The following is a 22,389-nucleotide window of genomic DNA, read 5'->3' as shown; positions in this document are numbered from 1 at the left end:
AGAAAACAAATAACAGGTGCTGGTGGGGATGTGGCCAAAAGGCAACTACTACACTGTTGGTGGGAATGTAAACTGGTTCAGCCACTCTGGAAAGCAGTGTGGAGGTTCCTCAAAAGACTAAACATAGACCTTCCCTATGACCCAGCAATCCCACTCCTGGGCATTTACCCGAATGAATACAAACAAGGCTACATTAAAGCTACCAGCACAACCATGTTCACTGCAGTATTATTTACCATAGCTAAGATATGGAACCCAACTAGATGCCCTGCAGTGGATGAATGGAGTAAGGAAATGTGGTTTATATACACAATGGAATTCTATGCTTCTTTCAGGAAGAATGACATCGCCCATTTGTAAGGAAATGGAAAGACTTGGAAAAATCATATTAAGTGAAGTAAGCCAGATCCAAAGAAACATAGGCTCCATGGTTTCCCTTATTTGTAATAATTAATATATGTCTAGGATAGTCCTAGCAGAGGATCACATAGTTCAATAGCTATGTACATATGACCACATAAAATGATGTTAATCGAAATGAACTCTGAGATATAGAAAGAAGGGGTTTTGTTTCGTTGGGGTTTTTTGGTTGTTGTTTTTTAATGTACTCTGTGAAGTCATTTTTTTCTTTCATATTTTAAAGTTTTTCCTTTGGCTTAACTCCTGTTGTTACTGTTTTTGATTTTGGTACCCTGTGTCTTGTATATAGGTTTATCTGATTTGGGGAAGGGGATAACAAAATGGTGAGATAAAGGACAAAGGTGAACCAATGCAACAGCAGCACTCATAAGATACTATGTTGGAAATGAACTTTGGTGTGGGGTGGGGGTAGATGGGAGGAGGGAGAGAAAGTAGGAGAAAAATGAGAGGGTAAAACACTGTTTGACAAGAAATGTACTCATTGTCTTAGGTAACTGTAACTCCTCTGTACAATACCTTTACAATAAAATTAAAAGAAAAAATTTCTATTATGAAAAAATCTCTAAGGAATCTAGGAATAGAATAAATGCAATAAAGGCTATATATGACACATCTATAGTCAGTATCATACAAAACGGGAAAGACTGAAATCCTTTCTTCTAAAGTCAGGAATGAGATAAGAATATTCAACTTTTCCTACTCTTCTGAAATTCCTAGGCAGGAGCCAGGCACCTGTGGCTCATGCCTGTAATCCTAGCTACTCAGGAGACTGATACATGAGGATTGTGGTTCAAAGACAGCCTGAGCAGGAAAGTCTTTGAGATTTTTATTTCCAATTAATCACCAGAAAACCAGAAGTGGTGCTGTGGCTCAAAGAGGGAAGGTGAAGAAGACTTTGAAGATGGAAAGGTCTCCCATGCTCATAGTTTATAAATTTAACCTTGTAAAAATGGACATACTGTTAAAAATCTTTTATAGATTAAAGGAATGCACAAACTCGCTGTCAGGTGTGAGCACCAGTGTTTGGCATCATGTGTGTTTTATCACATTATCCTACGTATTCAACTACACCTACAGTTCAAATTATTTTGGTGTGAGAACTTGTTTTATTCAGATTTCAGTCTTCTGTATATGAGTTTTGCTATAATATAGTAGAAGATATGTGTTGAACAAAGAAATGGTTAAATATATGTGATTCTTAATCATCTGTTCAATTGTACAAGGCTACTGTACTTCATATTTTGTTCAGATGTTGGCACCTCATGTAGACAAATCTTACTACTTTATCCATTCACCCAGGGTTACTATTTTCTTACATTCTCTCATATGGTTTTGCATGCTCATGCGATTACAGGATAAAGGGGATTTTAGCTGCCTTCCCGGTTGGACTCTTCAGAAAAAGTTAGCCTTGAATGAGCACAGGCCAGCAACTGAGTGTCTCAGTCACAGTCTGGCACAGTGGAGTGAGCAGTACCCAAGGGGTCTATGTCATACTACTAGCATGCTAAAAGCAGACAGCACAACAAAACCTGATATTGAGCTCTTTATTTCTGTGTAGTTTCAATTTCATAGGAACTTAGCATCAAAGTAAAGAGTAGAATTAATGCCCATAATCCTTCATGAAGATTCACCCACTGTTAACACTCCTACTCTTTTTGCTCTATCACTCGGAATACTTTCTTATCAGTTGACCACCTCATTATTGTTTTCTTCAAATATCTGATTATGGGTTTTCTAGTCAGAAGAGATGAGAAAGTATCAGAGAGCACTTATTGTAACCAGAAGCTATAGTATCACTACGATGCAATTGTGTGAGGATTTTGAAAAGGGAAAGGAGTTTGGAATGGAAGAACTTTGCAGTACAATGAAGCAATTCCTGGAAAGCCAGAGGAGAAACAATAGCATAAGACCGTGAACAGAAGATGGCGGAGAGAAGGAAAGGAAGCCATTCAGACTAAAATTCCCTACTTCATTGTTTCCTGAAAGAAGGTCTCACTGTGAATGTTTTCTTCAGAGCCCTGGTGACACTGCTGTTCCGAAGACTGTAGATCAGAGGGTTTAACACCGGTGTGAGTATGGTGTAAAAGACAGACACCACCATGTCCTTCTCAGGGGTGTGGTAGGAGCCGGGGAGCATGTAGGTGTAGATGGCAGCACCGTAGAAGAGAAGGACCACGGTCATGTGGGAAGAGCAGGTGGCCAGGGCCTTCTTCCTGCCCTCTGCTGACTTCATCCTGTGCACGGTGAGGAGGACCAGCGCATAGGAGGTGGAGATGACCGTGACAGGGATGAGCAGCATGAGGACGCAGCACAGGTACATGAGCGTCTTGTAGAGCGAGGTGTCTGAGCAGGAGAGCTTCAGGACCGCGGGCACCTCACAGAAGAAGTGGTGGATCTCTCTGGACTTGCAGAACGGGAAGGTCATGGTGACTGGGGTGAGCATGAAGCCGTCCACAGAGCCCAGGACCCAGCAGCCCAGTGCCAGGACCAGACAGGCCTTGCGGCTCAGGAGGACGGGGTACTGGAGCGGATGGCAGATGGCCGCATAGCGGTCATAGGACATGGCGGCCAGGAGGAAAAACTCTGCACCTCCTAGTGTCAAATACAGGAACATCTGTACCCCACATCCGGAGACTGAGATTGTGTTCAGACCGGTCATCTGGTCCACGAGCATCTTGGGGACGGTGACAGTGATGTATGCCAGGTCCATGAGGGACAGCTGGCTGATGAAGAAGTACAAGGGGGTGTGGAGGCGGACGTCAGAGCGTATCACGGCGATGAGGACGGTGTTCCCAGAGAAGGCCAGCAGGAAGACCACAGACACGACCACACAGAGCAGAGCCGGGTGTCTGGACTGACTGAAGAGGCCCACCAGGATGAAGGCTGACGGTGCGGTGCGGTTGGCCATCCACCTGGTGACGTCCATGTGTTCACCTAGGCCACCAAGACAGCTTGGACATGAGCATACTGTGTGTATGGGCCTCCAAAACGAAATCCCCATGCTTTTGGCTCAGGGAGGGTCAAGCACTATGGAAAGGCACCAACAGGGGAACGTAGAAACCTCTGAAGAACTGGGAATGTTTATTGGCCTTTCAAGCTTTAAAAACCATGGTATAGCACACCAGGCAAAACCAAGTGAGAGAATCCTCCATCAAACCTGTCACTGGCGAGTGGATGACCTCCATTTTAAGTATTTCGTATCTCCAAGCCTCTGTGTACCTTCCCCACTTGGCAAGAAACCACAGTCCCAAGCACTTCCTTCAGGGGACCCTGCAAGAAGCTCTACGTGGAAAATGACTCTGAACTATGTTTAAGGGCGACACACCAACAGTCTGTGAAGGCAATCTGGGTGCACAGGTAGATGTTGCGCAAAGCTAGAGCAGCCGCAAATCTGAGAAGCCTGTGACTTTCCCAGCCACTGCTGATGCCTTGGGTTTGACTGCGTGGTGTGCTACCAGAGACTGAGAATTTGGGGGATAGCAGGGGCCGCTTGGGAATTGTCCACGCCAAACCTGCACAGACAGTGGAGTTTTGGTGCCAGTTGGACACCAGGGGGAGGCTTGTGTCCAGGATTGAGCTGGTGGAGGAAGCCTGCACTTGCATAAACAAAAGCAGGGAAGGCAGGGCATGGCATCTTACAGCAGATCCGAATTCCCTTGGAAGGCACGTGGATTGTACATGAAAGCTGCCCCCACACAAAGTAAAGCAAGAGAAAGCCCGGGGAGAGAGGAGTCCAGTTTGTTCTCTTCGTAAGAAGGAGGTACTAATCGGCAGGATTATCACTGTGGTGGGATGGTAGTTACTTTTTGTTGTTGTTGTTGTTGGTCGTGGGGCTTGCACTCTGGGCCTGGGCGCTGTCCCTCAGCTCTTCAGCTCAAGGTGAGCACTCTATCGCTTGAGCTACAGCACCACTAGTAGTTTTCTGGTGGTTTATTGGAGATAAGAGTCTCATGGACTTTCCCTCCTAGGCCGGCTTTGAACTGTGATCCTCGGATCTCAGCCTCCTGAGTAGCTAGGATGACAGGCGTGAGCCACTTGGGCCCAGCTGGATTGTTGCTATTTTTGACTATTTTGTTCTTTCACTATACTTATTTTTTATCATGTTCTCTCCCACCATTTAAAATGATTTCCTATATCTTTATCCCACGGACCTTTTATCTCACACCTATACCTTTGTCCATTCCTTCTTTTAATTAATCAATTACTAACCTTAATACATTTTAAACGTTAAGCTCCTCCTGTAAATATCTGAGTCCTTCTTTCCTGGAATCTCGCTACTTGGCAGTCAGAAACCTGAGGGATGCGAATATCTATCTTCTACTTTAAAAGTAGAACGGCCCGAGGAATCAGGCAAAATGGTACTGTACTGTCCTAAAAGTCCCAGACCCAAGGTTAATACCCTTCCGAATGAAAAGGAACTGATGTGCTTCTGAGTATGGCTTTATTATTGCTGACTAGTTGTCTCCCTGGAGTGGTGATTGGGATCCTGGCACCAAGAGAAGGTTCCCACCACACATTCATTTCCCCACATCTGCATTTGAAACCATCTCTGTGGACAGACAAATCACAAAGCAGACACAAGAAATTTATAAAGCAGGCAAAATGACTCTTCCAAAAGCCTCTGAGTCTTTAATAACTAAATCCAGAGATAGTCAAATGCCCGACCATTCAAAAGTCTGCACCACAAGAGCAAAGAATGGAACAAATATGCAGACAAATACACTGAAAAACACTGAAAAGACACTGAATAGTTTTTGAAAGAAGTAAGTATGAGAAAAATCTTCAACCTGTTTAGTTGCTAAGAAAATAGAAATCAAAAGTCACTGAGTGTGCCAGGCTCCATGCCTCACTAGCTACACAGGAGGATGAGAGTTGAGAATCCAGGTTCAAAGCCAGCATGGGCAGGAAAGTCCATGAGACTCTTACCTCTAATTAACCGCAAAAAGCTGGAAATGGAACTTCTATTCAAGTGATAGAGTGCTATGCTGAAGGAATAAGCTAGGGATAGTACTCAGCACTGAGCTTCAACCCAGTACTGGGATACACACACAAAAGCCTTGCTGAGTCGGAGCGACTATCACCCAGGAAACAAACAGGAGCAAACTCAGGTGAGACTGTGAGGGAAGAGGGAGTCTCAGGCAGTGCAGCCACTGTAGAAATCAGTCAAGAGGTTCTTGAAAACACGAGAATGAAAGCATCACAGGACCATGCCCTGCTGTACCACTCCTGGCCATTTACTGAAAGGAGTCAAATCATCACAGAAGAGAGATTCCCACACACCTGAATTTATTATGGCAAAATGTATAATAATATCCGATATGGCGTGAGCCCAGGTATCCAACAACAGAAGAATAAATGAATAAATTATCCATTCATAAGTGTGTTTAGTTTTAAACAAAAAAACAGAATGAAATTTTGTAATTTGCAAGAAAATGTTAGACCTAGTGATCATCATATTAAATTAACTACAGCAGAGCTAGGAAGAGGACTACCATGAATATGCAGAATGTAAATCTAGAAAGAAACATGCAAATAAACATGAGCCCATATGAGCCAGGGTAATTTATTTGGGACTTGGGAGAGAGAAAGGACAAGAAGAGCGTGATGTAGGTAAATATGGCATGGTGTGCTGCCTACAAATCTGGGAATAAAATAGAAAGGAAATCTATTATTTTATCAAATAAGAGTTAAGCCTCACATCAGAGTGAGCATCTTGAAGAAGCCTGCTGGAGATGGTTGTAAGATAACTGAGTTATGAAATAAGCTGCTGTAGTTCTCTGGACTTAGTATGGATATGTACATTTGACAAATGGTTTTCAAAATAATATTGGCAAAGTTTATAAGTGAATAGATGTACATCTCACTTGAAAATGAAAATTGCCCTACGTGTTTTATAACTAAATTTATGTAAATCATCTAAAATATATCCATTTATGGAAACATATTCATATGAATGTGTAACTATAAGGACAAAACATTTTTCACTTAACCTTGATTAAATATCTCTTTGTGGAATATCCGTGTGTGTGTGTGTGTGTGTGTGTGTGTGTGTGTGTGTGTGCCGTCTAGCATACGCCTCTCCATGCCCCTGCTCTCAAAGGTTCTACCACTGGCACTAAATGTCAGGGGTTTGGTCATTTCTGCAAACATCTGCTTGTTAATTGCTACAATCAATTTCATGCACACTGAGCAGCAGAGTGGAAAAGTGAGCACAATGCAGGTGTCTGAGCCGCTAGTCGACCGTTTCCTCCTCTGTGCTGCTGCCCACGGACGGCCCCCTGGAAGGAGAGGTGATCGCACTTGCGGAGGTTTTAGATAGCTACAAAACAAGGAAAAGCAATAGACTCCCAAATACTTGGCTCTTTGGAATTGAATTGTAATAGAATCCTACACATTCTTTCATAAAGGGAAAAAACACTTTATTCACTTTTCAGTGGGGGACATTAGAAATGTTAAATTTTTCATAGCGTTACCCAGCAGAAAAAGAACAACATATCCTTTTTCTGTGGAATATTCCAGCAGTAGTAACAATGAAGAAGTGGTTCAGGAAAATAAAAAACAAAACAAATACAGTGTCAAATACCTTTTGTAATTTTGTAATAACTTCAATTTTGATATCAGCTGATTAACAGCCCCATACTCTGAGATGCTGACGGCTTCGCCATGCAGCAGCATATTTGATATCTTATTAGAGAGGTCCAAACCTTGAGATATTACAGAGGGTAGAGGTAGACCGATGATGGAGGGTAGATTATGTTTAGAAGATGGGCAGGTGGGCATGAGATAAGTAGATACATGAATGCACAAATGATATACAGACAGACACACAGACATGAGGACACACTGGCACACAGGTAAGGGGTGGACCAGGGGAAGGAGACTAGCATCTTCTTTAAAAAATTTAAGCTTTCCAAAAAATTAGAAAATGCTTCTGTTGATCACATTGGTGTGTGTGTGGACAAAGCTGGGATGAGGAGCAGGCAGTGACCAGCACGTGTGAAGAGCAGATGTGGAAGACGTGCTGAGTGAATGGAGAGCAGCGGGGGTGGGGAGGGGAGCTGGGAGGGGTGGGAGAGAAGGGGGGAAGAGGGGGGCCAGGGGGGGGTGGAGGAGGAAAGGGGGGTACAGGGGGGAAGGGGGGAGGAGGGGGTCCGGGGGGTACAGGGGGGAAGGGGGGAGGAGGGGGCGGAGACCGGGAAGGGCTGGGAAAGTCTCTCCACACCTCAGTAAAGGAGAGTCACTGTCACAAAGTCATACTAACAGCTCAGCCAGGCGGCAGGCGGAACAGGAAGACTTGTGCGTCTTCGGTGCTGGCCTGCGTAGTAACAAACCATAAATTCACCTCGCACCCAGAACCGTTCCAATGGCCTGCCACAGTCCATCTGCCCCACAAGAAGCGGTTACAGATTACAAACACTGCTTCTAGGCGATCTGCCCACGACTGCATAAATCGCCTGAAATGTGAGCTGTGCCTCACAAAGGGATAAAAGCAGAGACCAAAACTGCCTCTGTTTTCTTGAAATCTCCATCTCCCCGTTGTCTACAGCGTGGGTTCAGAGCCCACACACTGCTATTGCCTCAAGAACATGTGTGACAGATCGAAACGTCTGCTGCTGGCATCACTGTAACCCTCAAGTTCACCTCAACCAGCCCCGGCGGCTCACGCCTGTCACCCTAGCCACGAAGGAGGCTGAGATCTGAGCACCCAGGGTCAAAACCAGCCAAGATAGGAACATTTGTGAGGGTCTTATTTCCAATGAACCATCAGAAAACGGGAAGTGGAGCTGTGCCTCAAAGGGTAGAGCACTAGCCTTGAGCAAGAGAGCTCAGGGGCAGCACCCAGGCCCTGACTTCAAGCCCCACGACTGACAAAAAATGTCACCTCAATGTAAAGAAAATCAGTCACTTTCCCTTTGCAACATTTCAGTCAGGAAGGCTAATTCACCATCACTCAAGCATAAAAAAAAAACCCCAGAATAAATGCATATTCTCTTGTTGATAATAATTGGAAGTCAAAACCTAGTTCTTAACCTTGTCAGTAAATAAACACTATTTGAAAGTTTGCAGAACAAAGTTCAATTTCTTTGGGAAAAGTAGATGGTAGAGAAGACAGGAAATGCTATAAGATCTAATAGGATGTGTCAAAGCAGACCAACAAGACACAAACAGCCGTTACCCTGTGCTGTACACGGTCCCCCGGCTGATTCTGAGGGCTGTGGTGCTCCGGCCTCGACCCCATGGGCCAACCGAGTGTGTCTGGGCGCCCAGGGTAAGAAAAACAGGCAGGTGACATCACCCACTTCACTCAGCGTGGCAGAGGATTGGGTGAAAGTTTTTGGTAAATCCCCTCGGGGCTGTGGAAGAAGAATGCAGGCCAGAGAGCCAGGGAAGCGAATAGACATTTCCACAAGCCTGGCTTTCTTCTCGTGTTCTTTGCTTATGTCTTAACCAACCTTAATAACAGTGTCAAATCTCACTGACATCAACAAAATCTTATCCATGAGATATAAGAATTGGCTAATGTACAGTAATCACTTTACAAAACATATTCCGTATACACATGTGTATCTGCTTCTTATTAGCATGTATGCATGAATTGTACCAGGTTCCCACCCCTCACGCTTTCCACCCCCACTCTCACGCAGGGGCATTGAGGATTACAACTGTACTTGATGATGGCCATGGCCTCCAAAGCCGCTTCTGCCAACCCAGAAAGGTCATCTTCAATGTACACGTGACTTTTTAAAGTATTAACATCACTACTCCTTTTTTTTTTTTTTTGGTCGGTTATGGGGCCTGAACTTTGGGCCTGGGCACTGTCCCTCAGCTCTTCAGCTCAAGGCTAGCCCTCTACCACGTGAGTCACAGAGCCACTTCCGGCTTTTCAGCTTATGTGGTGCTGAGGAGTCGAGCCCAGGGCCTCATGCATTGCAAAGCAAGCGCTCTACCACTGAGCCACCTTCCCAGCCCTCACTACTCCTTTTGTTAAATAAACAGGCAATTATGTCCCTCTCAGATTATTTTTATTGATAGCTTTTCAAATAAATATAAAAATGTTGTTGGGGCTGGGAAGGTGGCTCAGTGGTAGAGCACTTGCCTTGAGCTGAAGAGCTGAGGGACAGTGCCCAGAGTTCAGGCCCCACGACTGACCCCAAAAAATGTACCTTGTTAAAATAGTAACTGTGAGCAGCATGAGTCACAAAAATTGTATTTGCTTTTATTTTAATACTCTGTAGACTCAGAATTCAAAACATGCATGCATTAGCTTCATTGACCTCTGCCTGGAGCAGCACCTGACTACAATGCAGAAGAGCGCGTGTGTGGAGCAGACGCCGGAGGGGAGGCCCACTGGCGTGGGGGTATAACCTGCACTCCTGAGAGGTCATCTCAGGAGTTAATGTATGTGCGGAAGAGCCTCAAAATATTCTTCCGGTCTGAATCGTCAAGCTATCGAAGGATCCTGGTGTGATTTCAGCCAGGTGGCACCCACTAAGATAAATTTCAATTTTGTTGTGCCTGTCCATATGGAACCAGAGTAAACTATAGCTTGGTAATTCCTTGCATTCTGGAAACGGTAGACACATGGATCGTTTCGCAAATCCATAGAGTGCAAGGTTGGTGGATTTTGAAACATTCTTTTGTGACATGTATGTGGTAGGGGCAGTAAGGCAGTGACAATTACATTGACATTTTATTGGTTTTCTCAGTGTCAGAAGAGATACAGGTAGGGGTCAGGATTGTATCCATCTTTACCCTTCTCCAAGACTGTAACCATTTTTAGTCTAAATATAAGATGCTATTTAGAATAGTACAATGGAACGTCTTTTTTTGTACTCTGTAAATCCAGGTGGAAATCTGTGTTTCTGGACAGTAATATTTATTGATCAATGTTTTTTTCCAGGTAGTTCTCATACTTAAATAGTATTTAAAAACAGCCAATTACATTACAAAACATCATTCCTCTCAAAAACTACAACTGAAACGTGAGCTTTGTTCTACATGAGCAAGTGCTCTTCCACTCTTGACTGATGCCCCCAAACCTCTCTTCACGTTTTATGGGAGCAAGGTAGAAGAAGGTAGCCTACAGGGAAAGGTGGTGCTGAATGAACATGGACCAACACTGGAGTGGAAACAGACTTTCCAAGGTGTCTGTCAGGCACAAAGTGAAAACTCAAAGCAGGAATAGTCTGGTATTAAAGTCTTTATTATGGAAGTGGTGCTGTGGCTCAAGGGGTAGAGTGCTCGCCTTGAGCTGAAGAGCTGAGGGACAGTACCCAGGCCCAGAGTGCAAGTCCCACAACCAACCAAAAAAAAAATATATAAATAAAATAAAGTCTTTACTAGTAATTAATCCCGAATTGAATATAATAATGTGAAAAGTAATAGCAGAATTAGTTCCTATCTCCTTTCATACACACAGAGCTATCATCATGACTCTCACCCTTCGCTCTGTTGCTCATGTTTTACCAGTTAACACGCTGTCACCATTCCCCCCTACGATGTCATCATACACTTTCTAAAACAGAAGTATTCTTTCACAGAATTAGAAAACACTTATCAACATCTGCAAATAAAACTAATGCAATGCAACTGGGTAAGGGTTTTGGAAAATGAGTTTAAAATCAAAGAACTTTGCAACACAAGGAAACCATTCTTTGAAGTCAGAGGACTATTAGCATATAGCTACAGACAGCAGGTTTTGAAGAGAAGGAAAGCCATTCAGACTAAAATTCCCTACTTCATTGTTTCCTGAAAGAACGGTCTCACTGTGAATGTTTTCTTCAGAGCCCTGGTGACACTGCTGTTCCGAAGACTGTAGATCAGAGGGTTTAACACCGGTGTGAGTATGGTGTAAAAGACAGACACCACCATGTCCTTCTCAGGGGTGTGGTAGGAGCCGGGGAGCATGTAGGTGTAGATGGCAGCACCGTAGAAGAGAAGGACCACGGTCATGTGGGAAGAGCAGGTGGCCAGGGCCTTCTTCCTGCCCTCTGCTGACTTCATCCTGTGCACAGTGAGGAGGACCAGCGCATAGGAGGTGGAGATGACCGTGACAGGGATGAGCAGCATGAGGACGCAGCACAGGTACATGAGCGTCTTGTAGAGCGAGGTGTCTGAGCAGGAGAGCTTCAGGACCGCGGGCACCTCGCAGAAGAAGTGGTGGATCTCTCTGGACTTGCAGAACGGGAAGGTCATGGTGACTGGGGTGAGCATGAAGCCGTCCACAGAGCCCAGGACCCAGCAGCCCAGTGCCAGGACCAGACAGGCCTTGCGGCTCAGGAGGACGGGGTACTGGAGCGGATGGCAGATGGCCGCATAGCGGTCATAGGACATGGCGGCCAGGAGGAAAAACTCTGCACCCACAAGTGTCAAATACAGGAACATCTGTACCCCACATCCGGAGACTGAGATTGTGTTCAGACCGGTCATCTGGTCCACGAGCATCTTGGGGACGGTGACAGTGATGTATGCCAGGTCCATGAGGGACAGCTGGCTGATGAAGAAGTACATGGGGGTGTGGAGGCGGACGTCGGAGCGTATCACGGCGATGAGGACGGTGTTCCCAGAGAAGGCCAGCAGGAAGACCACAGACACGACCACACAGAGCAGCGCCGGGTGTCTGGACTGACTGAAGAGGCCCACCAGGATGAAGGCTGATGGTGCGGTGTGGTTGGCCGTCCACATGGAGATGTTTATTTAGTTTCACCTAGATTGGCATGAGAGCTTTGGAGTTGGCACGATGCGGTCCTCCAACTCATCTGCTCTGAGAACATTCTATGTGTGTGCGTGTGCGTGTGTGCATGTGCATTAACCAGACCGTGGCAGCTAGAGGAGTCCATGTGCCTGTAGCCTTGAAGTGTATAAATCACCTGCAAAGTGACAATTTATATAAACAGTATCTATTCACATCTGTAGTCACAATGGTGGTGAGTCCTAGCAGAGTGGCTGCAGTCGACGATGGTGAACTTTGCTAATGGTATTAATACTCTGTATCTGCTAGTACTAGAACTGTGCGAATGGATGTCATGGTAGTTACTTACTAGGTAAACTGTGAAATCAGACTTTCATTTGGAAAATTTCAGTTTTGATGTATGCTTAGGGATATAAAGGAGTCTTAAAAATTCTCAAAGGCATCCGCTGTCTATATAAAAAAAATTAGAAAATAATTGAAACAAAATTAGGGAAAAATCCATTCCAACTGGTGAGTGACCTGTCACCATGCCGTGGTTGGTGGAGCAAGCATCACATTCAACAGTGCTACTAACAACCCCTGAGGCGAACGGGAGCCAGTCCTGCTGCCGGCAGCTCTCCTATCTCCCCCACGTTATGTAACTACGTGATAGAGCAGGACCTCAGTACACATTTGTGCAGTGTAAATGAAGTACAGTGACATGTGTCTGTGGAATACACATAGAGGCAAATGGATGTATATGGTGTTAAGTCACTGAATCACAAGATGGCGAATCAGGGAGGGCCGTCCTTTCCTGTATCTCTGGGGCTCTGAAACAAAATCACTAGATTTGTAGCTTTTGGAGACTTACGTAGTTTGGGAAAGCAAGGCAGGAAAATAAAGAACAGACAAATACAAATTAGATGAAATCCACCAAGAGACTGGCCTTTCCCTTTCTTTTTTTTTTTGTCGGACGTGGGGCTTGAACTCTGGGCCTGGGCGCTGTCCCTCAGCTCTTCAGCTCAAGGCGAGCGCTCTACCACTTGAGCTACAGCGCCACTTCCGGTTTTCTGGCGGTTTATTGGAGATAGGAGTCTCACGGTCTCTCCTGCCCGGGCTGGCTTTGAACCGCGATTCTCAGATCTCAGCCTCCTGAGTAGCTAGGATTACAGGCGTGAGCCACCAGCGCCCGGCGACCTTTCCCTTTCTTAAAGAAGCACTGAGTGTTAGCGTTGAGCACGAAGCAGAAACGAAGGCAGAATCCCAGCAGGGACACAAACAAACTAAAGACAAGCATGAAGAGGACCTACGGTCGCACCCCAGCTGGCATGCCGTGAAGACAAAGTTGAAGGAGACGCACGCAGATGCACCCAGCACTAGCACCAGAAAGGAGCAAGACGCGCTGGAAATCTCCACCAGACCCGTCAGCCCGGGAGATGATTTTGACTTTTCTTTCCCTGAACACCAATATCTATTCCCCATTTCCTCCTCTCTACAAGCAAGCACCACACTGAGGCTCAGCATGGACCCAGTGGGAGACCCAGATAAAAACCCTGGCGGTGGCTCTGAACTCGGAGAGACCAAGGGTCTCGTAAAATAACCCCATCTGCTACCGGGATAGCTATGGGTTCGTGCAGGGCAGTCAGCGCTGAGCCAGCGCCTCTGTCTTCTCCACTGCTTCCAATACTAGCAGAGGGCCAAAGAGAATTTTGGATTCTGGACATGGCTTGGGAATTAGTCATGGTAAATATTAAATTTCCACAGGAAGAAAATAGTATCTTCTCTTTTACAGAGTACTTTAGCAATGGTAATAATAGGGGGATACTTCAGAAACAGTCCTGAGTACCCAAAGCATTTTAATTCATTTTTTGTTATGGCAGAGGTGATGTGTGGAGAGTTACAGTTACGCAGGTCAGACAGAGTACATATCTTCTGAAGCAATGTCACCCTCCCTTGCTCTCTCTTGGTTTCCCCCTCCCATCATCCCCCCACCCCACCCCACGTTGTATAGTTCATTTTCAACAGTGTCTCCTGAGCACCACGGCTGCTTTTGTTTACCATTTGTCCCTCCATTTCCCCACTGACCCTCCCAAACACAGATAAAAGAACAAAAAAGACAAAAGGAAAAGAAAATTAAAACAGCAACAAGGAAAAAGCCTCTTGCTTCCAATTCCTGGAGCTCGCTTTGATAAACACTATTTTCTATGACCATATCCACAGAGTTATGGAGCTTTGCGTTCTCCTAGGCATAGTCTCTTTTGGTCTCACCCTGGTGTGTGAACACCAAGAGACCAATGTGCCAAAAATACCTGATACTCATAATGATTTCCCAGACTAATTCTGATATCAACTCATTCACAGTCCCATGTTCTGAGATGCTGAGGGCATTTGTGTCTGTGTCTGCTGCTTTATTTTATTTTATTTGTCAGTTGTGGGGCTTGAACTCTGGGCCTGGGTGCTGTCCCTGAGCCCTCAGCTCAAGGCGAGCACTCTGCCACTTGAGCCACAGCGCCACTCTTCTGGTGGTTTATTGGATATAAGAGTCTCATGGACTTTCCTGCCTGGGCTGGCTTTGAACTAAGATCCTCAGATCTAAGCTCTTGAGTAGCTAGGATGACAGGCGTGAGCCACCAATGCTTGGCTTGCCGCTTTATTTTAAAGGTTCAAAAATCTGAGTAATTGGGCTGGGGATGTGGCTCAGTGGTAGAGCGCTTGCCTAGCATGCACGAAGCCCTGGGTTCGATTCCTCAGTACCACATACACAGAAAAAGCTGGAAGTGGCGCTGTGGCTCCAATGGTAGAGCGCTAGCCTTGTGCAAAAGGAGCTCAGGGACAGTGCCCAGGCCATAAGTTCAAGCCCCAGGACTGGCACAAAAAAATCTGATAAATTTTAGAAGTTGGACATAGGTAGGCAAATGGATGACAGATAGATGATTTTTAGACAACTAGGTAAATAGACGGACAGGAGGTGATGGACAGATACATGATAATACAGATAATATAGTCAGACATACAGACATGAGGGGATGGAAGCACATGGGTAAGTAGCAGATAGGCAGATAGGTTTCTTTTACCAACGTCTATCCCCACTGCAGATGGACACTACCCTCTATAAAATGTAAAGCTTTCAAAAAACTACAAACATGGGCTGGGAAGGTGGCTCAGTGGTACAGTGCTTGCCTTGCATGCATGAGGCCCTGGGTTCAATTCCTCAGCACCACATAAGCAGAAAAAGCTGGAAGTGGCACTGTGGCTCAAGTGGTAGAGCGCTAGCCTTGAGCTGAAGAGCTGAGGGACAGCGCCCAGGCCCAGAGTTCAGGCCCCACGACCGACTAAAAAAATACAAACATGCTGCTTGGTTCATCTCTATTTGTGGACCAAGTGGGAAGAAGGAGCAGAGGTTATGGGCACACGGGCAGTGGCTGGCCGCCGTGGGAGCGGTGGAGGCAGCGGCAGCGGCTGGCCGCCGTGGGAGCGGTGGAGGCAGCGGCAACAGCTGGCTGGCGAGAGATGTGTTGCAAAAATCACTACCACATTTTGGCAAATAAAAGCATTGTCACCAAGCCACACAAGACAGTGCAGACAGAGTGCCAGGCAGACACGGGGCGCCATCCCTCCTGCTCTGAACCGTCTCTGTCAGCCCTGCCGACTGAACTTCTGATCTGTAGCTGAGCACATGATTAACATGGGGTTATGAGCTGTGCTGGGAGCGTAACGCAAAACCACAACGGCAGCGACAGCCTGAGCCTGGTTCTGATGGTCTATGATCCTGCACTCTCCTGCATAGTTCTGATGGTCTATGATACTGCACTCGCCTCGGGAGAATGCAGCCCTCTGTCATCTTATTTTCTGCTACACACAGTACAAAGCTGGTTGTAGGCTGACATCACACAGGATTTGTGTTAGCAAAGAGAGCAGCACTCACAAAAGCCCCTCTTCACTTTGTCTAGCGTGTGTCTGTTTCTCCAAGCAAACCAACTGTATATAGACTTATTATTGGGCCTGTGTTTCTGCAGCTATTGCAGCCTTCAATGGCATCTGCCATGTTAAGCAGTATCAGTCACTTTCCCCCAGTAAAATTTTAGCCTCAGAAAATCTAATGTACAAACCTAGGAACATAAAAAGGAAACATTGCATTCTGCTTACAAATAATTAGAAATAAAAACCTAGTTCTCCATATGCTGAAAGAAACCACAAATGCTCTGCGAAAGCTTTGAGAAGCAGTTTCTCTTTCCTCAGGAGACGTAGATGAAAGAGAAAACGCAAGGAGACCATGTCAATAGCAAGCAATGCACAGAAGCTTGCTGCCCAGTCTCAACAGCAATTACCTTCTGCCTGCAGCATCGTCTCCCGCCTGCCACCTCTCCAGCAAATCTGCTCCAGCCTGTCCACACAGACTCAGGGATGGCGTCCGGGTTATATGTGCAAGAGCTGGACTGTGACGTCACCCCTGGGTTTACTCCGAGAGTTAGAGGCCGGGTGGAAGTTTTTGATAATAAATTCCTTTGGGGACATGACTAGGAATGTAGTGAGGGAGCTGAAGAGGGTAACAGCATCTCTATCAGAGAGTGCTGGTTTTGTTTCTTGTTAATGACGGCGGCGGCGGCAGCGGCGGTGGTGGTGGTGATGAGGAGGATGTGGAGTTACACTGCCATAAGGCAGGTTCTGAGTCTGCCCCGGGCTTCTGGGTCAGGGCACTGCTCATTCTGTTCTTCCTTTGTTGGTGCCCATTCCCCCTCCCATCTAGCTTTTACCCGTCTTACTGTTAAACTCGAAAGCTGTACCACAATAAGGAATCAAATCGCACGTTTTAAATAAAACTTTTAAAAATTATACATTTGTTACGTTTAAGTAAGAGCACAAAGGCGTTGCCATTCAACAAGTCAGCGATGAACACATCAGCCTCCCTCCCCGCCTCCCAGCCAAAGCCTGCCGTTCCCTCGCTTCATGGACTATGCGTGGAATATTAGGACTGCCTTCTCCCCGCCTTCCTCCTCTCATGAAATACGCAAGTTGGCCAATGTATAACAATCTCTTAAAATACTTTCTGTGTGTGTATGTGTAACTTCTTAGTAGCACACATTACTTAAGTGGTTTAATTAATCACTAGGTGTTTTCAACACATGTTTGTTCTTTGATCAAGCTTATCCTACGGAACATCCTTCCTTATCCTCCTTGTTTTGGAAACAGTTTTAATGGGTTCCACTTTTTCATACATGCATAATAGTATCTTCATTTAACCTCCCAGTAACTTTTTTGGCATCTGATTATGTTTCCTAGGTATAAAATCTGACACTCAGAGTTCAACCAGTGTGTTATTCTCAACACCAGCAGCCAGTGCCATGGTAAGAGTAAACTACGTGTCATCTCTTTACATTTCTGTCTTGCCTCCTCTTCCTACATGAATGATAGCACACTTTCCTCATACACACTTACATCCTTGATTCTTTTTTTTTTTTATTGTAAAGATACTATACACAGGGTTACAGTTACATGAGTGAGGTAATGAGTACACTTCCTCTTGAACATTGTTACCCTCCATTGTTTTCCCCCTACCATCCCCTCCTTCCCTCCCTTCCCCGAAGTTCTTTTTTTTTTTTTTTTTGATTGTGATTAAGTGATTACATAATTTCAAAGTCACAAGTTCATTCTAACTTTCCTGGAGCAAATTGTCTATCAAAGTCTATAACATATAACAGTGTTCACATGTTATACACCATACATGTGATCAGCTGCATGGGGATATTTAGTAGTGGTTCAACCAGATGAGCAGGAGTTCTTTGTTTCTTAAGTCCTGTTAGTTTTGTCGTATCACCTAACATTTTGGATTTAGCATCCACTTATCAGGGAGACCATATATCGTTTGTCTCTTCGTTCTTGGCTTACCTCGCTCAACATGATTCCTTCTAGCTCCATCCATTTCCCTGCAAATGCCATTATTTTGTCATTTCTAATGGCTGCATAATATTCCATTGTGTATAGATACCACAATTTTTGGATCCATTCATCTGTGGTGGGGCATCTGGGTTGTTTCCATATCCTAGCTATTGCGAACAGTGCTGCAATAAACATGGAGGTGCACGTGTCCTTGTATATTGGTTCCTGTTGTTCAGGGTAGATGCCTAGAAGTGGTATGACTGGGTCATAAGGGAGGTCAATCTTTAGCTTTCTAAGGACCCTCCAGACTGCTTTCCAAAGTGGTTGTATAAGTGTACATTCCCACCAGCAGTGTAATAGGGTTCCTCTTTCTCCACATCCCCTCCAGCATTTGTCATTGGCTGATTTGTGGATGTGGGACATTCTGACTGGGGTAAGGTGGTATCTCAGGGTTGTCTTTATTTGCATTTCCTTCACCACTAGCGATGATGAACATTTCCTCATGTGTTTCTTTGCCATTTTTATTTCTTCATTTGAGAAGTCCCTCTTTAGTTCCCTTGCCCATTTAGTAATTGGTTTGTTAGGTTTGGGAGGGATTAGTTTCTTGAGTTCCCTGTATATACAGGATGTTAACCCCTTGTCTGATATATTGCTGGTAAATATTTTTTCCCAATTAGTTGGTTGTCTTTCTAGCTTAGTTGCGATAGATTTAGCTGTGCAGAAGCTTTTTATTTTAAGGTAGTCCCATTTGTCGAGTCTCTCTCCAACTTGTTGTGTCCCTGAGACTCTGTTCAGGAAGTTCCTTCCTGTGCCTATTAGTTCAAGTGTCTCTCCTACTCTGTCCTGCAGTAGTTTCAGAGATTCAGGTTTAATGTTAAGGTCTTTAATCCATTTTGAGTTGATGTTGGTGCATGGTGATAGGCTGGGGTCCACTTTTAGTTTTCTGCATGTGGCTGCCCAGTTTTCCCAGCACCAGCGGTTGAAGAGGCTGTGTTTCTTCCATTGTATATCTTTGGCTCCTTTGTCGAATATCAGCTGGCTGTAGGCCTGTGGATTTATTTCTGGATCTTCTATTCTGTTCCATTGGTCTTCGGGTCTGTTTTTGTGCCAGTACCATGCTGTCTTTGTTATTATAGCTCTGTAGTAGAGTTTGAAGTTCGGCATGGATAGCCCTCCCATATTGTCTTTATCCCCTAGAATTGTTTTGGCTATTCTAGGTCTTTTGTTGTTCCATATAAATTTTTGGACTGTTTTCTGTATTTCAGTGATGTACGTCATTGGGATTTTAATAGGAATTGCATTGAATTTGTATATTAGTTTTGGAAGTATTACCATCTTTACTATATTAAGTCGGCCTATCCAGGAGCATGGGAGGTCTTTCCATTTCCTAGTGTCTTCTGCAATTTCTTTCTTTAACTTTTTATAGTTCTCATTAAATAGTTCTTTTACATCTTTGGTTAGGTTAATTCCTAAATATTTTATTTTTTGGGAGGTTATTGTGAATAGGGTTGCTCCCTTTATTTCCCTCTCTTCCTGTACGTTATCAGTGTATAGGAAGGCAACTGATTTTTTTGTGGGTTTATTTTGTATCCTGCTATTTTGCTGAAGTGACTTATGATTTCTAAAAGTTTGGGGATGGAGTTTTTGGGATCGTGGAGGTATAGTATCATGTCGTCTGCAAAAAGGGATAGTTTAACTTCTTCTTTCCCTATGCGGATCCCTTTAATGTCTTTTTCTTGCCTTATTGCCCTGGCTAAGGGTTCTAGGACTATGTTGAAGAGGAGTGGAGACAGTGGGCATCCTTGCCTTGTTCCTGATTTTAGGAGGATTGGTTGTAGCTTTTCCCCATTAAGTATAATATTGGCTATTGGTCTGTCATAAATGGCTTTTATTGTTTTTAGAAATGTTCCTTCTATTCCTATTTTCTCCAGAGCTTTTAGCATGAATGAATGTTGAATTTTATCAAAGGCCTTTTCTGCATCTGTGGCGATAATCATGTGATTCTTGACCTTGGCTCTGTTGATATGTTGGATTACATTTATTGACTTACGTATGTTAAACCATCCCTGTGTCTCTGGGATGAAGCCTACCTGATCATAGTGTATTATTTTTTTTTATGTGTTTCTGGATTCTGTTAGCTAGAATCTTGTTAAGGATCTTTGCATCTGTGTTCATCAAGGAAATTGGCCTGTAATTCTCCTTTTTGGTTGGGTCTTTGCCTGGTTTGGGGATGAGTGTGATATTGGCTTCGTAGAATGAGTTTGGGATAGCTCCCTCCTTCTCTGTTTCTCTGAAGAGCTTGAGGAGTATGGGTATTAGTTCTTGTTTAAAGGTCTTATAGAATTCTGCTGTGAATCCATCTGGTCCTGGGCTTTTTTTTGTTGGAAGACTTTTGATAGCTTCCTGTATCTCATTATAGGATATTGGCTTATTTAATTGGTTAACTTCTTCTTTGCTCAGTTTGGGTAACTTGTATTTCTCTAAAAATGCATCCATTTCTGCCAGATTTTCTTCCTTTAGAGAGTATAGCTTTTGAAACTAGTCTGTTAGAATTGTTTGGATATCTTGGGTACGTGTTGTGATGTTTCCGGTGGCATCCCTAATCCTATTAATATGGGTTTCCTCTCTTCTTTTTTAAATTAATCTTGCCAACGGGCCATCCATTTTGTTTATTTTTTCAAAGAACCAGCTTTTTGTTTGGTTTATTTTGGTTATGGTTTTCTGATTTTCTAATTGGTTAATCTCTGCTCTTAATCTGGTTATCTGGCTTCGTCTAGTAGCTTTAGGTCCCATTTTTTCTTGTTTTTCTAGCTGTTTTAGTTGCAACATGAGATTATTTACTTGGTCTGTCTCCATTCTCTTGATGTGGGCACTGAGGGCAATAAATTTGCCCCTCAGGACTGCTTTTGCTGTGTCCCACAAGTTTCTTTGTGAGGTGTTTTCATTTTCATTGAGTTGTAGGAAATGCTTTATTTCTTCTCTGATCTCTTCTGTTACCCAGGCCTTGTTAAGGAGTGTGCTGTTCAATTTCCATGTATTAGAGAAATTTCTGCGGTATGCTTTGTTATTGAGAGCTAGCTTGATTCCACTGTGGTCAGATAGGATACAGGGGATTATGTCGATCCCTTTGTATTTGCTTAAGTTCCTTGCATGAACTATGATATGGTCTATTTTGGAGAAAGTTCCATGAGCTGCTGAGAAGAATGTATACTGTGTTGTTTTAGGGTGAAATACTCGGTAGATGTCAGTTAATTCCGCTTGAAGTATGGCCTCACTTAATTCGGTAGCTTCTTTGCCAATCCTCTGGTTGGTAGACCTGTCCTTTGGTGAGAGTGGCGTGTTAAAGTCTCCTAGTATTATCGTATTGGGGTCTATTTTATTCTGTAAGTTTGGGAGCATTTGTTTGACATATCTGGGTGCACCAATATTTGGGGCATATAAGTTGATGATGGTTATATCCTCCTCTTGGATTGTTCCCTTTATTAATATGTAGTGTCTGTCCTTGTCTTTCTGTACTGATTTTAATGAGAAGTTTATTTTGTCAGATATCAGGATAGCTACACCTGCTTTCTTACTGGGGGCATTTGATTGGTAGATCCTTTTCCACCCCTTCACTCTGAGTTTGTTTGTATGTTTGGCTGAGAGGTGGGTCTCCTGAAGGCAACAGATGGATGGGTCTTGTTTTCTGATCCAGTCCTCAGTTCGTTTTCTTTTAATTGGCGAATTCAGCCCATTTATATTAAGAGAAAGTATAGAGAGATGCATTGTTGTCCCTGCCATTCCGTTTTCCTAAGTTTTTCTTCTTTCCTTTCCTCCTGTGCTTGCTCAGTTAGACTTTGAGTAATGCCTGTTTGGGGCAGGTCCCAGTTGCTGGTTGCTTTCTTTAGGTTGTGTCCCCCCTCTTAGGATTCTTTGTAATGCTGGCTTAATGTTTATGTATTCATTTAGTTTTTCTTTGCTATTAAAAGTTTTCAGTTCTCCATCGAATGTGAATGCTAGCTTTGCCGGGTATATCAGTCTGGGTTGGCAGTTATTGGCTCTCAGGGCTCGTATGGTGCTTTCCCAGGCTTTTCTTGCATTCATTGTTTGTGTGGAGAGATCTGCAGTGATTCTAATTTTTTCCCATTTATTATAGCTCCTTCTTCATTTTTACTGCATGCAAGATGGTTTCCTTATTATTCAGGTCTATCATTTTTACTATAATGTGCCTAGAAGTGTTTCTCCTGGGATCTTGCTTGTTGGGTGTTCGATAAGCTTTTGTGATGTAGTTAAGATGGTCGTTTTTGAGGTGGGGAAAATTTTCATTGATTATCTTGTTAAATAGGTGTTGCATTCCCTTGCTCTGGAATTCCTCACCTTTGTCCACTCCGATTATGCGAAGGTTAAATTTTTTAGCATTATCTGCTTGCTCTTGAATTTCC

General features: G+C 44.2%; 2 protein-coding genes across 2 annotated transcripts; both read right to left on the bottom strand.

Moving 5' to 3' along the window:
• Positions 1 to 2,389: 2,389 nt before the first annotated feature.
• Positions 2,390 to 3,346, bottom strand: LOC122098943 (olfactory receptor 2T29-like). The gene has a single exon (XM_042669504.1). The coding sequence runs from the start codon at positions 3,344 to 3,346 to the stop codon at positions 2,390 to 2,392; it is 957 nt and encodes a 318-aa protein (XP_042525438.1).
• A 7,808-nt stretch (positions 3,347 to 11,154) lies between these two features.
• Positions 11,155 to 12,111, bottom strand: LOC122098942 (olfactory receptor 2T4-like). Its single transcript, XM_042669503.1, has one exon. It carries the CDS (start codon positions 12,103 to 12,105, stop codon positions 11,155 to 11,157), a length of 951 nt encoding a protein of 316 aa, XP_042525437.1. The 5' UTR covers positions 12,106 to 12,111.
• Positions 12,112 to 22,389: the final 10,278 nt, after the last annotated feature.

The sequence above is a fragment of the Dipodomys spectabilis genome, unplaced genomic scaffold (assembly GCF_019054845.1).
Source record: "Dipodomys spectabilis isolate Male_0828 unplaced genomic scaffold, ASM1905484v1 ptg000496l, whole genome shotgun sequence".
NCBI lineage: Eukaryota > Metazoa > Chordata > Mammalia > Rodentia > Heteromyidae > Dipodomys > Dipodomys spectabilis.
Note: the sequence above shows the minus strand (reverse complement) of the source record. Positions and strands in the feature narration are given on the sequence as shown.